A 15,117-nucleotide genomic window follows, 5' to 3' on the forward strand; every position below is an offset into this window, starting at 1 on the left:
CACTCTACACACCTCTGTGCCTGCAGCTGGACCTTTGGGTATCCGGACTTAAACCTCCTTTCTCTGTCCAGTTCCACCAGCCTCTCCTGGTAGTCTCTCTACCACCCCGCTACCCTCCTTGGGAGGAGGAGCGCTGCCTAACTTCTTGAAGCCTCCTTCTGTCTGTCCTGTGAGTTTTGTGTAAGCCACGAGGACCGCAGTTTACAGTAGGGCGTCCCCTTCAAATGCGTCAAAAATTCAACCAGCCACCAGTCTTGGTATAGCCCAGCAACAGGCAACATGGAACTTACACAGACTTTGTAGCTGGGGGGAGTGAGGCTTAGTGGTTGGGATGGGGCTGAGTTGTAGACGATAGCTCCCACCCTGAGGACACGCATGCCCTGGAGAACCTTCAGGCCCTGTCCCTAGCCAGTTACTGTTAGTGGTTGGGATGGGGCTGAGTTGTAGACGATAGCTCCCACCCTGAGGACACGCATGCCCTGGAGAACCTTCAGGCCCTGTCCCTAGCCAGTTACTGCTGTGGGCCGGGCAGCTGGGTGTATGCCAAGCTTTGCCCTTGAGCTCAGGAATGAGAAATGTCTCTCCCTAGCTGCGTCAAAAATTATAAAATGTATATGGGTGGGATTATGGTTGATAAAGTACCGAGTCATTAAAAACCATTTCTCTTTTCAAAGTAGTCCTTCTGCCATCACTCATTTTCTCAGTCAGAAGTTAGTTGCTCAGGATTACACAGCTAATTAGTGGCAGAGTCCCTGAAAGCCATACAAAGAAGTTTGCACTTGATCTAGTAGGCAGTATTCAGTTAATAAGTCAATTAACAAGTATTTATTCAGTGTCTATTAAACACAGCTACAAAGAAGTACAGAGATTCTTTGAGCAGTGAGCTCTGTAGGTTTTTTATTTTAGCTTTTTATTGAAGTGTAACATGTATACAGAAAGGCATACATAATCCAAGTATATAATTAGATAAATTTTCCCAAGCCGATCATACCCATGGAACCCAGATCAGAAACGCTGTTACTAGCACCCCAGAAGCCCCCATCTTGTCCCCTGCTAGCCACTCCTGCTCCCCTCCCCAGGGCCCTCCACTCTCTGAAAGCTTATGTTGTTGTTGAGTGCTATCAAGTCGATTCTGACCCATAGCGACTCCATGTGACAGAGTAGAACTGCCCCATAGGGTTTCCTAGATTGTGATCTTTAAGGGAGCTGACTGCCAGGTCTTCTCCCATGGAGCTGGTGATGGATTCAAACTGCTGACCTTTTAGTTAGCAGCTGAGTGCTTAACCATTGCGCCACCAGGGCTCCTTGACAGCTTATGTTAGTTTTGCACCTTATCTACATGGAAGCATACAGTAACAGACTGCAGGCTTTTAAGGGTGGATTGATATTGTAGAAGCATTGCTATAAAAAAAATGGATCAATACCTATGTTCAAGATCATCAGGCCGGATTCAGGTACCCAGTTAGGAGGACAGGAGGGTGTTTCACTAATGTCAGCATGAGGTGCCTCAGGGTTGGACTAATAGCTGATGATGCAGGGCAGCTCTTCTGAAGGAAAAATAGATAGGGCCTGGTAATTGAGTTGTGCATATGTGGGAAAGATGGGGAGGTAAAAAAAGGGCTCTAAGTTTGAAGGTTGGCTGAATGCCAGTACATTGATAACCTTTGTGGCCTTGGTCCAAGTCGCTGGACTGCTTTAAACTTCAGCTTTCCCTTCGACACAGTAAGGTGGGTTGGGCTGAGTTCTTTACAGTTCTTTCAGTGTAAAGTTCTGAGGGTCAGGAAATATAGGAGGGGTATGTTGAAAGATTTGCAGATAGGAAAAATTTATGAAAAGCTAAAAGCCTTATACAAATGTCAGTTACCCCCACTTTCCATCCACCCACTTCATTCATTATTATACTCATGTAATTACTCACTGTTGGAGTTTTATTAGATATTTTCCAGACTCCCCTAAAAACGAAAAGAAACTTAGGAAGGCATTGGAAGAGAAGCTTTTTGTTAAAACAGAACTACAATTTTAAATTTATGTTCTGTCCACTTCACCCCACGCAGATCGATTACGTTGTTAGCAACATCCATCCAAGAACTTAATTATGGTTTAGTATCTTTTTCGTTGTCTTCATTCTTTCCCCCTCTCCCCTTCTCCTTCTCATTTCTTCCCCTCTCCCACTCACTGTCATATTCTTGGGAGGAAACCATAAAATTAATTGGCTGCAGGGATTCCCAGTGGATGAAATGTGACAGCCTCACTGAGTTGATCACAACTTGATAAATGGCTAGTAGCTGCCCCTGCTCCTCCCGTGGGTGGGCAGGTAGTTTGATCCATGGGCAGGGGAGGAGGATTGGGTGCTGCTGTCACGCTGCCTCTGCTAATGAGGGTTTTCAGTGTCTCTGCAGCGGTGCTGGTGCTGTCCACGCGGGAAAGGGTGACTGCAGCATGGCTAGCTCTGGTACACTTTCCACTTGCCTTCTTTTGAAAATACCAGGGAAAGGATGGTGTGGGAGGGGAGGGTTTTGGGTTTTCTTTGCTTCTTTGTCTATCCAAGTGGCGAAGTTCAAGGAAGGGGTATAATTTTAGTCCTTTCACCCAACTTTTGGCCATTGGAACTCCCTGCTCCTGTGTGGTTTATTAGAGGGCACACACAGTCGTCTGAAGTGGACAGGTTTGATGTTCCGTACAGGCCTTTTATCTTAGGGAGGACAGCTTTCCTGTCCTCTGCACCATAGATGACTGCTGTGAGCCCTGACTGTGTGGGTGCCACCTGAGTTGGTTTGGGGGGCAGTGAACAAGACACTCACGCACGCTCTGTACACTTACTGCTGATCATTGCACATCCATGTGGCCAGTCACTGGAATGATTTCTGGTTTTGAAAGCTATTTTCTGCTTCTCTTTGCTTGCTTATGGACTTATCTGTTGGCATTGAGTTGATTCTGACTCACAGTGAACCTATAGCACAGAGTAGAACTAACTGCTCCATTGTGTTTCTAAGTCCATAATCTTTGTGGTAGCAGATTGACACACCTTTCTCCCAAGAAGCAGCTGGTGGGTTCGAACTGCCGACCTCTCGGTTCGCAGCCCAGCTCTTAACCATTGTACCACCAGGACTCCTTGCTTATGTACTTAGGAGTCCTTGCTTATGTACTTAGGAGTCCTTTTATTAATATTTCTCCAGATCCCAGCTCGTTCCTGTCTCTTTCCAGCCTTTGTCACCTGAATTGATTCACATTATAGCAGCGCTGATTTGGGCCGTTATCATTTTTTTGAGATCTTAGAACTTTGTTCCTAGTGGAAAAGGGAAACAAAGAGTAACTTCTCATTTCTTTAGTTTGGATTATAATGAGTTTACCGTAATTTTCCAAATGAGTTAGATGTAACCTGATGTTCTCCAGGTTTCCACCAGCCAGAGGCAGGTCCTCATCCGAAGGCTGGCCTCTACTGTAAAAAAAACTGTACAACTGTGAAATTACAGCCTCTGGGGGAGGAGGGGCTGGACATACGTTGAGAGGGCACCAGGTGGTTTTGACCTACCCCTGGCTTAAGGTCCCTTCCAGCTTTAAAATCTTATTACTCAATTTTATGATTAAGTTTTATTTTTAAATCATAGTTACACATTAAAAAAAAAATTATTTTTTTTTTTAGTTAAAAAATCAAATAGCACTGTAAGGTGTGTTAAGAAAAAACTGCTGTCCCTTTCTCCTGCTCTTCCCCAGTGGTGTGCTCTGATGGTTTCCTTTCTTGTATGTGTGTATGTGTGTGTATGTATTGTGTGTATGTATATGTATTGTGTATATGTGTGTATGTATGTATGTATGTATGTATTGTGTGTATGTGTGTATATGTATGTATGTGTATGTGTGTATATATGTATTGTGTATATGTTTTGGGTGTATTATGTATGTGTGTATATGTATATATGTATTGTGTGTATGTTTTGGGTGTATTATGTATGTGTGTATATGTATATATGTTTTGTGTGTATGTATATATGTCTGTATTTGTGTATACACACACATATCCCCTGGAGTTACAAATTTACTAGTTTTTTATTTGCTAAATTTTCTATGACCTATGATAAGTTAAAAACAAAAAATTTTTTTCTTATGATAAGTTTATTAATAATTTTTCCAATGCTCAAATAATCTATTAGAACCAAAAAACCAAACCCATTGCCATCAAGTTGATTCTGACTCATAGTGACCCTGTAGGAGAGAGTAGAACTGCCCCACAGGGTTTCCAAGGAGTGACTAGTAGATTCAAACTGCTGACATTTCGGTTAGCAGCTGAGCTCTTAAACACCGCACCACCAGGGCTGAGGTGTGCTTAGAGCGTGGTAGGCAGGTCCGTATGGCAGCATTAAGAGCTCCCTGGACGTGCGTGGCGGGAAAGCCAATTAGGAAACCCAGATGAGCACCCTGGATTTCATCCTATAGGTATTTAGCTCTCGAATTTTAGTTCGTATAAGAGATCTCCTGGGCCTCTTTCCCCAGCAAAGCTGGTTCTGAAGCATTAGATTGATATCCAGGAGTCTTTATTTTCACAGACTCCCCAGATGATCCCCAGATGATTCCCACGGGCAGTCAGGTTTGGGGACACTAGGGTAAAATGACAACCTTTACAGCATGCCTGCTTGTCGAACCTTCCAGAATTATTGTACCGAGAGGTTGGTGGCTCAGTGTCCTAGCCCAGTTACTCACTTCCAGGGCAGCGTCCCCGAGGAGCTGACTCCTGCTTTAGCAGCCCTGCGCTGGGGTCGGTGACTTGCTTCTTTGCCTCCTGAGCTCAGTGCTGGGGTCTGGCGTCCAGACGCGTGGGCGTTGCTGCTGCCTCATGCCAGCCTTTCTTGATACTGCCTCCCTTTGCCTAAGGAACGTACCGGTACTGTCTGCTGTTTGGGTTTTTCCAGATGTCTGCCTCTCCTCCTCAGCCTCATCCATCTCGTCTTTGCCCAGGGAACGTACCAGTACTGTCTGCTTCTTGGGTTTTTCCAGATGTCTGCCTTTTCTCCTCAGCCTCATCTGTCTCATCTCTGTCTGACCCCTGGTTTTGAACGCGTGTCCGACATCCTACAAAGAGGCAGCTCTGATCCTTGCCAGGGCTGTATCCCTCTCCATCTTATGTTGCCACTTTACCAGATTGAAGAGGGTGAAGTTCTGACTATTTTTTGTGTGATACTCCCCATTCTGAAACCCAAATACTGGCTAGTGGCCCCCTCCCTGTATAAACCAATCTGCCAGTAGACCAGATCTCATCACCTCCCACCTGCGCTCCCGTAGCTCTACAATATCGACAGGCAAAGGTCCCTGCCATCTGTCTGCTCTGAGCCAGCTGGGTCCCTGTCCATTTTTATCTCAAACTTGGTGATCAGTCCCCGAATCCTGTGATTTCCAGCCAGTGTGCTCTTCTGCGTCTCTGCAGGAGCAGAGGTGGGCTGAGCAGCAGTTATTGTGGAAGCCTAGAATGATGGTGGGTGGAGCTTTTTTTTTTTTTTAATTAGTTTTTTATTTTAGAGTAGTTTTAGTTTTACAGGAAAGTTGCAAGACTATACAGAGTTCTCGACACTCCTACCCAGTTTCCTCAAATGTTCACCATGCTGTGGTACACGAGTCACAACTAATGAACCAGTATTAACTGAGGTTCCTTAGTTAATACTGGTTATAATACAGTTAATAATAGCTAACTGAGCTATCATTAACTGAGGAAACCCTGGTGGCATAGTGGTTAAGAGCTACAGATTTTGAATCCACCAGGCGCTCTTTGGAAACCCTTTGGAGCAGTTCTACTCTGTCCTTTAGGGTTGCTATGAGTCAGAATTGACTCGACGGCAGTGGGTTTGGTTTTTTTGGTTTATTATTAACTAAAGTGCATTCTTTGCTAAGATTTCCTTAGTTTTTACCTAATATCCCCACTCCCCCCCTCCCCCCCAGATCCCATCCAGGACACCACATTCCATTCAGTCGTCACGTCTCTTTAGGCACCTCGCTTGATGGTCACCATTTCTCAGACCTTCCTTGTTTTTGATAATGTTGATACTTTTGAAGAATACTGGTGAGGTATTTTTTGGAATGCCTCTCTCTTGCAATTTTTCTGATGTTTTTCTCTCGATCAGACTGGGGTTATGTGATTCTCGTCGTATCACGTCAGTATGACTCAACACTGTGGATGTTGACCTTGATCACCTGGCTGAAGTGATGTTTGTCGGGTTTCTCCCTGTGGAGTTACCCCCTCATCCCCATACTGTCCTGTCTGGAAGGAAATCACTATGCAGAGCCCACACGTTAGGAGCTGGGGGTTAGGCTCCACTTCCTTGAAGGCAGAGTGGCTACATTCAGTTAATTCTAAATTATTTGGAATTCTTCTCTACAGGAGATTTGTCTGTCCTCCACCATTTCTTTGTGTACACAATCATTGGTTTCTACCAGTATGGACTCAGGGATGTTTTAGTTTATACTCTGGGTGTGTTTCAGTAATATGTTATTTATTTTGTCACTTGGGCTGTGCTAGCCTTGGGCACTGGGAGCCCTTTCAGGTGGCTCTGTGTCCCCTTGACATGCCCTGCTGCTGTGTTTGGTTTTGGAGCACTTCCTTGCTTTCTGGCTCTACAAGATGGCACATGGAGCTTACTGATGCCTCCTCGAATGTCTGTATTCCAGCCCTGTGGGATATGCGCACACATTTTTTGGAATACTCATTTTAAAATTACGGGTAGAGTCTGTGGTACATTCCTTTGAACAATCTGAAAGTTGCTGTTGTTAGGTGCTGTCGAGTCTATTTCAACTCATAGCGACCCCGTGTGGACGAGTAGAATTGCCCCATAGTGTTTCTAAGGATACAGTTTTTACGGGAGATTACCAGGTCTTTCTCCTGCATAGCTGCTGAGTGGGTTTGAACTGCCAACCTTTCATCCAGCAGCGGAGTGCTTAACCGTGGCACCACCCGGGTTCCTTTTGAGTGGCAGATCTCTCTTCTTTCACTGCAATTGTTTGTCCCGTAAAGAACCAAAAGGCATTGGGAGCCAAATCTGATTAATAAGGTAGGCTAAGAAGGGTAGTAGATAATACCTAAAATGAAAAATAAAGAGAAAGCAGTATGAGCATATTGCTTAGCAAAATGGAGGTAAATATCAGAAACAACCAGATGGGACTCGGGGTGCTGGTTTGTTGCAAAGCCTTGTAGTAGTGTTGACTTCGTAAAGGAAGTACACATAGGTAACTCTGAGTTGAAGAGAAGCCCACAGGAAGGCTCTGATTAAGAGGGAGAGGTTGAATACACAAGAATATGAAGGGATAGTTAAAAGTTTAGGTTTCTAAGGGGGTGGAAGGAGCTGGAATCCAGAACACCAAGTGGAAGAATTCGTCTCCGCTGGGAGGAGGATTAGGTCAACGCTAACGATAGCAGCCCTACACCTGTCCAGATAGCGTGACCTCGTCCTTAGAAAGAGCGCTTTCTGCTTTATAATTAGAGCGTCTCATTTAAGACAGTGTCTCACAGCCACACTCAGTGTCATCTGGGGACCGCTAAAGTCCCCAGAACCCTTTCAGGGACCCACAAGGTTAGAACTGTTTTTATAATAATATTAAGACATTTGCCTTTTTTGTGTGTCAGCACCCACACTTATGGTGCAGAAGGGACAGCAGGTAAAACTACAGGTATCCCGGTCGTTGGCAGTAAAAAAACCCAAAACAACAAAGCTCCCATTTCCTAAAGATTGTCCTTGAGAAAGCAGTAAAGCTTACTAATTTTATTAAACCTCAGCCACCGAGTGCTGGTTGTTCTCAGTGGTCTGTGTGAAGCCCTGAGTGGATACTGAAGCATCACAGTCGTGGTGAGGAACAGCATCTAGACGGCTGCCTGGGTGGTGAGCGGAGCTGCCGCTGTTGTCACAGGCACCATTTGTACCTGAGGGAACCAAGCCAGACCTTGGGGAAAATGGCGGGCATTACCTGGAAAATGAACGGAGCGGGCCTGTCGCTTTGAGGGAAGCACTCTGTTGCCAGTGATAAAAGTGGAGATTTCAGATGAAAATTAGAATTTCAAACTCTTGTATCTGCCACTCTGAGCTTGACAGCTTCCCAGTATTTACAGACTTTTTTTTGATGAGATTGTAGTGATACTAGTGAGTATGGAATTTTTTTTTGTTATTGTAGAACGATGTATGGAAGCTCTGTGTAGGCCATTCCACATGACCGATGCCAGATGGTACAAAGTCATCTGTGGATTAAAGAGTGATTGAGAGTGCAGGTCAGACCAGTGGGTTTAATGTAATGGAGCATCACAAGGTCATGTGTGGTTCATATTGTACAGTGCAAATGACCTATAAATAACGTTTAGGAAACTACCACTTGACAAGTTTTGGTGTAGTATCAAACATGAATATCTGTTGACATCGAGTCAATTCTGACTCATGGAGACCCCATGTGTAACAGAGTAGAACTGAGCTCCACAGAGTTTTCTTGGCTGTAAACTTTATGGAAGCAGATTGCCAAGCCTTTCTTCAACAGTGCCGTTGAGTGAGTTCGAACTGCCAATTTATAGGTTAGTAATCAAAAAGCACACCCATTGCTGTCAAGTTGCTTCCGACTCATAGTGACCCTATAGGACAGAGTATGACTGCCTCATAGGGTTTCCAAGGAATAGCTAGTGGATTTGAACTGGCGACCTTTTGGTTAGCAGCCATAGCTCTTAACCACTGCGCCACCAGGGCTCCATAGGTATAGTAGTCAAGTGCAAATCATAATAGCCATAATTATATGAAAGCAGCAACAACAAAAAAAACCCAAACCTGTTGCCATAGAGTCGATTTCCACTTGTAGCCACCCGGTAGGACTGAGTAGAACTACCCTATAGGGTTTCCAAGGAGTGACTGGTAGATTCAAACTGATGACCTTTTGGTTAGCAGCCAAGTTCTTAACCACTGCGCCACTAAGGCTCCATGATTGTATGAAAAAAGCTACTAGAATTCTCTTCTTTTTTCTAATGATACATGTTTGTGAGGCTGGATATTCTTTGTGTACATCAGCCGAAACAATACATCGCAACAGGCTGAGATATGAGAAGCAGATTTGAGAATCCAGCTGTCTTCTGTTAAACCAGATAGTAAACAGATTTTGAAAAATATAAAACAATGCTATTCTTCTCACTAAATTAAAAAAAAACTTTTTCGTAATAACTATTTATGTTAACATATGAGTTTTTAAATGAATGAATAAAGAAATATTAAAAAAATTGTCTCAACTTAATTTCTAGTATGGTAAATACCTATAGATAGAACCACATAAACAGAAGCTCTGTGCAGTTCTCAGTAACGCGTGCAACGGGGTCCTGAGACCAACAAAATGTGAGAACAGCTGGCGTGGAGTCATTTGCTCTGCAAGCGACTCCTGAAATAAATGGTGAACCGTGAACATGTATGTATGCTGATAAAATAGTCTTTTTTTTTTTTTTCTTTAAATCGAAGTACTGTCTGAGACTGTGGAAGAAAATTACTTAAAACGTATCACCTCGCTGTCCTTTATAGCTTCCCACTGCCCCTCGGTGCACGAGAGCTGTGGTTGGAACATGAGGAGAGGATCTGTATTGTTCCCACGGCAGAGCTCAGCATGCACGGGGTCTCTGAGAGGATGGCCGCCAAGTGTGGGGTCTCTGAGAGGATGGCCCCCAAGCCTTTCCACCCATAAAAAAACCCACTGCCGTTGAGTTTATTCTGACTCGTAGCGACCCTATAGGACAGAGTAGAACTGCCCCACAGGGTTTCCAAGGAGCACCTGGTGGATTTGAACTGCTGACCTTTTTAGTTAGCAGCCATGCACTTAACCACTACGCCACCGGGGTTTCCATGCCTTTTTACAGGAGCAGGGAATCAGGTAATAAGAGTGGGACTGAGCTGAAATACGAAGCAATGGGGATAGAAGAAAAACAACTGCTGTACTGGTTGGTGTTTTTAATAAAGCCACTTCTCCTGGGCAAGGTGAAGAGTTGTGGGTGTTTTAACCGGGTTAGGGTGCATTATCTCATGCTGTCGAGTCAGTTTCATAAATCTAGTTATGCACAGATAAACCTCAGGCCCTGCTGTGTCAAAGGTGACTTTGGAGTGAGTTATGTAAGGGGAAACTGGAAAAAAAAAAAAGGAGAGAAAAGGGGTTTAGCGGAGGAGGAAATGCGATAACTAAGAACTTTCTTGCTTTCATTACTTCCTCAGATCCTCTGTCAATGGGCCCGCAGAAAGCTCTGGAAACCATTGGCGCCAATTTACAGAAGCAGTACGAGAACTGGCAGCCGAGGGTAAGCTTCCTTGATGTGCTTTTCCCTTTTTTTCTCACAGGGAAGCTTCAGTCTCTTGATTCTAAACAGTCTTTGAATGCAAACGGGAATCTTGCACAGGCACTCAACCCCTGTTATTGTGGGGCTGCGCCCCTGTTGCATGGCCCCTTTTCACCAAGGTGTCTGTCAGCACACTGCGAAGCTTCCCAGTGCCAACACAGTGTGATGAGCCAGGGCTGGGCAGTCTGTTATTTACTTTGTTTAAGTTTTCCCCCAAAATCTTCAGAAAAGGAAAAGTACTTTTCATGTTACTCTTAAGTCATGGTCTTTGTTTTGCACAGGAAATGCATTTTCAGTAACTTTTCTGCAACTTGAACTAGTTAGAGCTGCTCCTCCTGTCTTCTATTTTCAAACAGTTAAGGAAAAAAAGAACCCAACATTCAAAAGATGACACCTATTATATGCTTTCTCTTTGATTCAAAGGTAAGGATTTTTGAGGGAGCCGGTTACCAATTACTGTGCTTACATATTTTTGTTGCTTATGTATTTTCGGTTTTTCATAAAGAAAAGTGTCATGGAATATAACTGTGTCATTTGATGTTAAGATCTTAAGTGATTTGTAAACCACCCAAAGACAGATTTCCTATAGCCTTATTTATTAGCTGGTTTGGGGATTTAATAAATTTAACAGAAAGTTGGAATGTTGAGTGTTCGTGGAGGTGTCCTTCCATCCACATTTGTGTGACGCAGAAGGCAGGCCCAGCAGGTGGCCTTGCCTTGTAACTCCCGTGAGTTTCGCTCTTCCTGTAGGGATCTGTGCCTCATGGGAGCAAATGATACCCAGAACCTTGGGAATGTTTGCCTGCCTGGGATTTCAGGGTGTGGATAGTTGATCCACACAATGTGGAATTTAGGAATTCTTTGTGTGTTATTTACATCCTAAGGGGAAGAGAAGAGTCAGAGATGAATTAGTTCCTGCCTTTCATAGTGCACTAGGTGATTTTTGTTGCTCTTCATAGTTGGTCATGGGGTGGCTGATTGTTATGAAACGTCTCTGTGTCTCAGGGTGTATCTTTGTGCTCTGCATGCCCGGCCTGTCAAATCAATAATAATAGACTTTTGTTCTTTGGAAGGTGCTTTCTAAATGGTTGTCTTGATGTATGTCTGAAGGCTCTACTTTTCCCTCCATCAAACGTGTTTCCTCTAGGTGGTTTTCTTGAGAGTGCAGTGTCTGTTTGGGTGTTGGGTGAGAAGCAGAGAAATATTTTGATGGTGTGACATTGTTGTTAGGTGCCATCGCATTGGTTCCAACTCATAGCGACCCTGTGCACAACAGAATGAAACTGCCCAGTCCTGCGCCACAGTTGTCGGTACGCTTGAGTCCGTTGTTGCAGCCATTATTGTCAGTCCGTCTCGTTGAGGGTCCTCCTCTTTTTCATTGACCCTCTACTTTACCAAGCATGATGTCCTTCTGCAGGAACTGGTCCTCCTGATAACATGTCCAAAGTAAATAAGACAAAGTCTCCGCCATCCTCACTTCTAAGGAGCATCCTGGTTGTACTTCTTCCAAGACAGATTTGCTCATTCTTCTGGCAGTCCATGGTGTATTCAGTATTCTTTGCCAGCACCATAATTCAAAGGCATCAACTCTTTTTCAGTCTTCCTTATTCATTGTCCAACTTTCACGTGCATGTGAGACACTTGAAAACACCATGGCTTGGGTCAGGCCTTTTTCCTCAAAGTGACGTCTTTGCTTTTGAACACTTTAGAGAGGCCTTTTGCAGCAGAATGCCCAATGCAGTAGGTTGTTTGATTTCTTGACTGTTGCTTCCATGGGCATTGATTATGGATCCAAGTAAAATGAAATTATTGGCAGCTTCAATCTTTTCTCCGTTTATCATGATGTTGCTTATTGGTCCACTCGTGAGGATTTTTGTTTTCTGTATGTTGAGATGTAATCTATACTGAAGGTTGTAGCCTGTGATCTTCATCAGTAAGTGCTTCAAGTCGCCTTTACTTTCAGCAAGCAAGGTTGTGTCCAGGGTCCATAATCTCAGTGGTTTTTTTTGTGTGTAAATTTGATCATTTGTTCTCCATTTCCCTCCTGCTCCGTCCAGGACCCTCTGTTGTAATCCCAGTCAGAGTAGCTGGTAGTGGTAGCCGGGCACCATCTAGTTCTTCTGGTCTCGGGGCATGTAGGCTGTGGTTCATGTGGTCCATTAGTCCTTTGGACTGATGGCTTCCTTGAGTCTTTAGTTTTCTCCACTCTCCTTTGCTCCGGACTAGAAGGACTGATAATTGTGTCTTAAATGGCTGCTCACAAGCTTTTAAGACCCCAGACACTATTCACCAAAGTAGGATGTAGAACATTATCTTTAAGAACTATGTTGTGCCATCGAGTTGGTAGGATTTTAGGAATGGATTTGCAAAATAATTTTCTGGACGAGAGGTAGTTCAGAGGACTGGGGGAATGTCCGCAGACTCCAGGGCAGTTAGGAAAAGGCATTGGTGTCCCAGTGTGGGTGGGATTCCAATTGGATTGGTTAGGAAGTGGAGTCTGGAATGAGTATCAGCTGCAGCCTAGAGAGAAGCTGTTCATGCTGACAGAGTGGGATCTTTTGCCTGCATTCAGGAAGCAGAACTACAACAATGAATACTCGATGTTTTCTTCTTGAATGCCAAGACTTAGTGCATTCATTTTTAAGTGTGATGTTTAAATATTTCCTACCACAAACCGTGAGTGGGACTTGATGATTGCAGAAAAGAGCCTAAGGTAGATAATGGCTGTTGTAGAAGACCTCTGACCACCCACTGGTGTCAAATGTGTGGCCGGCCACACGCACTCGCCGGAGCAGTCACATGCTGTGGCGTACACCGCACCTTCTCTGCTCCATCTCTTCACTTGGGTTGCAGGAGGTGGTGGGGGAGGCCTGGGATCCAGTGGCAGCGTGGCCAGACCTCCTGCTGTCTTCTAGAGTCTGCACAAAACACGAGGCAATTACCCAGCTCAGATGTTTCTGTGCAAGGTGCCTGCTTCTTTACAGTAAATTAGGGTCCTTTGAAACATTGCAGCGCTAAACACGTACCACTTTATTGCACTCTACAGGGCTCTTGAGTTTTCTGCAGTAATAAAGAGAGGTTGATGTGCCATCTGCAATAAAACAATGGGAGTGTTATTAAATTTCCCAGACCTTTGATGTAAATACCCATAGATCTGGTTTTCGCTTTCTCTGTGTCTTTTATTGCAAGATCCACAAAGGTTGGGCAATTTGAAATAAGGTCATTTTCATCAGTGCTTGCTGAAATGGTGGCACGCCTCCAAGCAGGCGTGGGTGGGCACGGACAAGGAATGTCTGTTGTCTCAAGAGCAGTTTCCCACCCTGGATGTGTAGAAAGCTGACCACCAAAAGCCCAGCAACGCAATAAGAATGGCACCTTGAAGATTTGATGACTACCTTGTTGGAGCTAAAATGCCTATATTATTTCCTACTAATGCTTCTAGCTTTAGCTATTCAAGATTAAATATTTAAATATTTTGATAAAGGCAGTTTTGGTTGAAGAAGGAGTTTAAAGAAACCATGATGAATGTATCTTTTTCTGAAGGCTGCCAGACTCCGTCTTGCCCGTATTTCCATGCCAGACTCATTGAACCCTTTTCTAAATAATTTATCTGTTTGCCACTCGTGAAATATATCTTCTGATTAAATTTAAGATTTTGCCTTATTGCCTTATAGGTACATAAATTTGCGTTCTGCAGGAGATTGAAGAAAAAAAATGCCAAGTGTTGTTTCAGCTTAAAATACTGCAGTTGAGTAAACCTCACTCATTTCAGCAGAAGTCTCAGATGAAGGTTTTTTTTGGGGGAATGGGAGTAGGAGATTACAAGGCTGGGGTATGCAGCGCCCAATTTATCTTTTTAAGGAACTTTCTAGCAAATTCAGAGCTCATGTAATTGAGTACAGATACAATTGTGGCGTCAGAGTCGGTGAAAAAAAGGAGTAGGAGGAGTCTCAGTCTCTGCGATGCTCTTGCCCCCAAGCTCCAAAATCAGAAGCAGAGTTCCACAGCACAGGTCCTTGGATCTAATTTTAGTTCTCCCTGGTGGCTGGAAAATAAATTTTTACGGAGATGTTTCTAATTTATCAAAGTAAAGGCTTGCTGCTGTCAAATCAATTCCAGTTCATAGCGACCCTAATTTATTAAAGTGAAGAAGTTTGGTGAAACTTCCGTTGTTAGCAGGTTCTGAAGTGACCCCATGAGCGAATCCATTTTAACCAGTGTGTGTGTCTGGGACAAACCAGAAGACCAAACCTGTTGCCACTGAGTTGATTCTAACTCATAGAGACCCTGTAGGACAGAGTAGAACTGCCCCATAGGGTTTCGAGGGAGTGGCTGATAGTTTCAAACTGCTGACCTTTTTGGTTAGCAGCTGTGATCTTAACCACTACGCAACCAGTGTCTAGGAAAGGGGACAGAAATTGTTCTTTAGTTATCGATGTACTTGGCTGTGAAATCTCATCAGCTCACCCAAGTTTATGAGTGATGAAGGTGGCCAGGCCTCTCCAGTTGGCAGTGGAAGCTACAGGAAGTGGAATTGTAAATAGGAATCACCTTTGAGATGATGGGCAATTCTTAATTAGCCTCCACGTGCCAGTTCTTAGTTATCCACACACAGCTGTGTTTTGCAGATTAGATTTAGCAAACGTTAAACTTCGGTCTTCAGTTCATCATGCTTCTCAGATCTGTCACAGTTGACGTGTGGTCAAGGAATGAAAGTTACTTTTAATGTCAGATGAACAAGTTTTTATGTGCTTTATGCTAAGCAGAGTATACTTAGGGAGAGAAGTCTATCTCGG

At 44.0% G+C, this 15,117-nt stretch overlaps 1 protein-coding gene across 5 annotated transcripts in view; it reads left to right on the forward strand.

Annotated features, from left to right (window-relative positions):
* RPTOR (regulatory associated protein of MTOR complex 1) overlaps positions 1 to 15,117 on the forward strand; it is a 445,897-nt gene that overhangs the window by 102,882 nt on the left and 327,898 nt on the right. For all 5 annotated transcript variants that reach the window (XM_049860923.1, XM_049860920.1, XM_049860922.1 and 2 more), the window contains exon 3: positions 10,200 to 10,282. In XM_049860923.1, coding sequence (XP_049716880.1) covers positions 10,200 to 10,282 — 83 coding nt within the window. The remainder of the gene's footprint in view (positions 1 to 10,199; positions 10,283 to 15,117) is intronic.

Source organism: Elephas maximus, chromosome 19, assembly GCF_024166365.1.
Source record: "Elephas maximus indicus isolate mEleMax1 chromosome 19, mEleMax1 primary haplotype, whole genome shotgun sequence".
NCBI classification, from domain to species: domain Eukaryota; kingdom Metazoa; phylum Chordata; class Mammalia; order Proboscidea; family Elephantidae; genus Elephas; species Elephas maximus.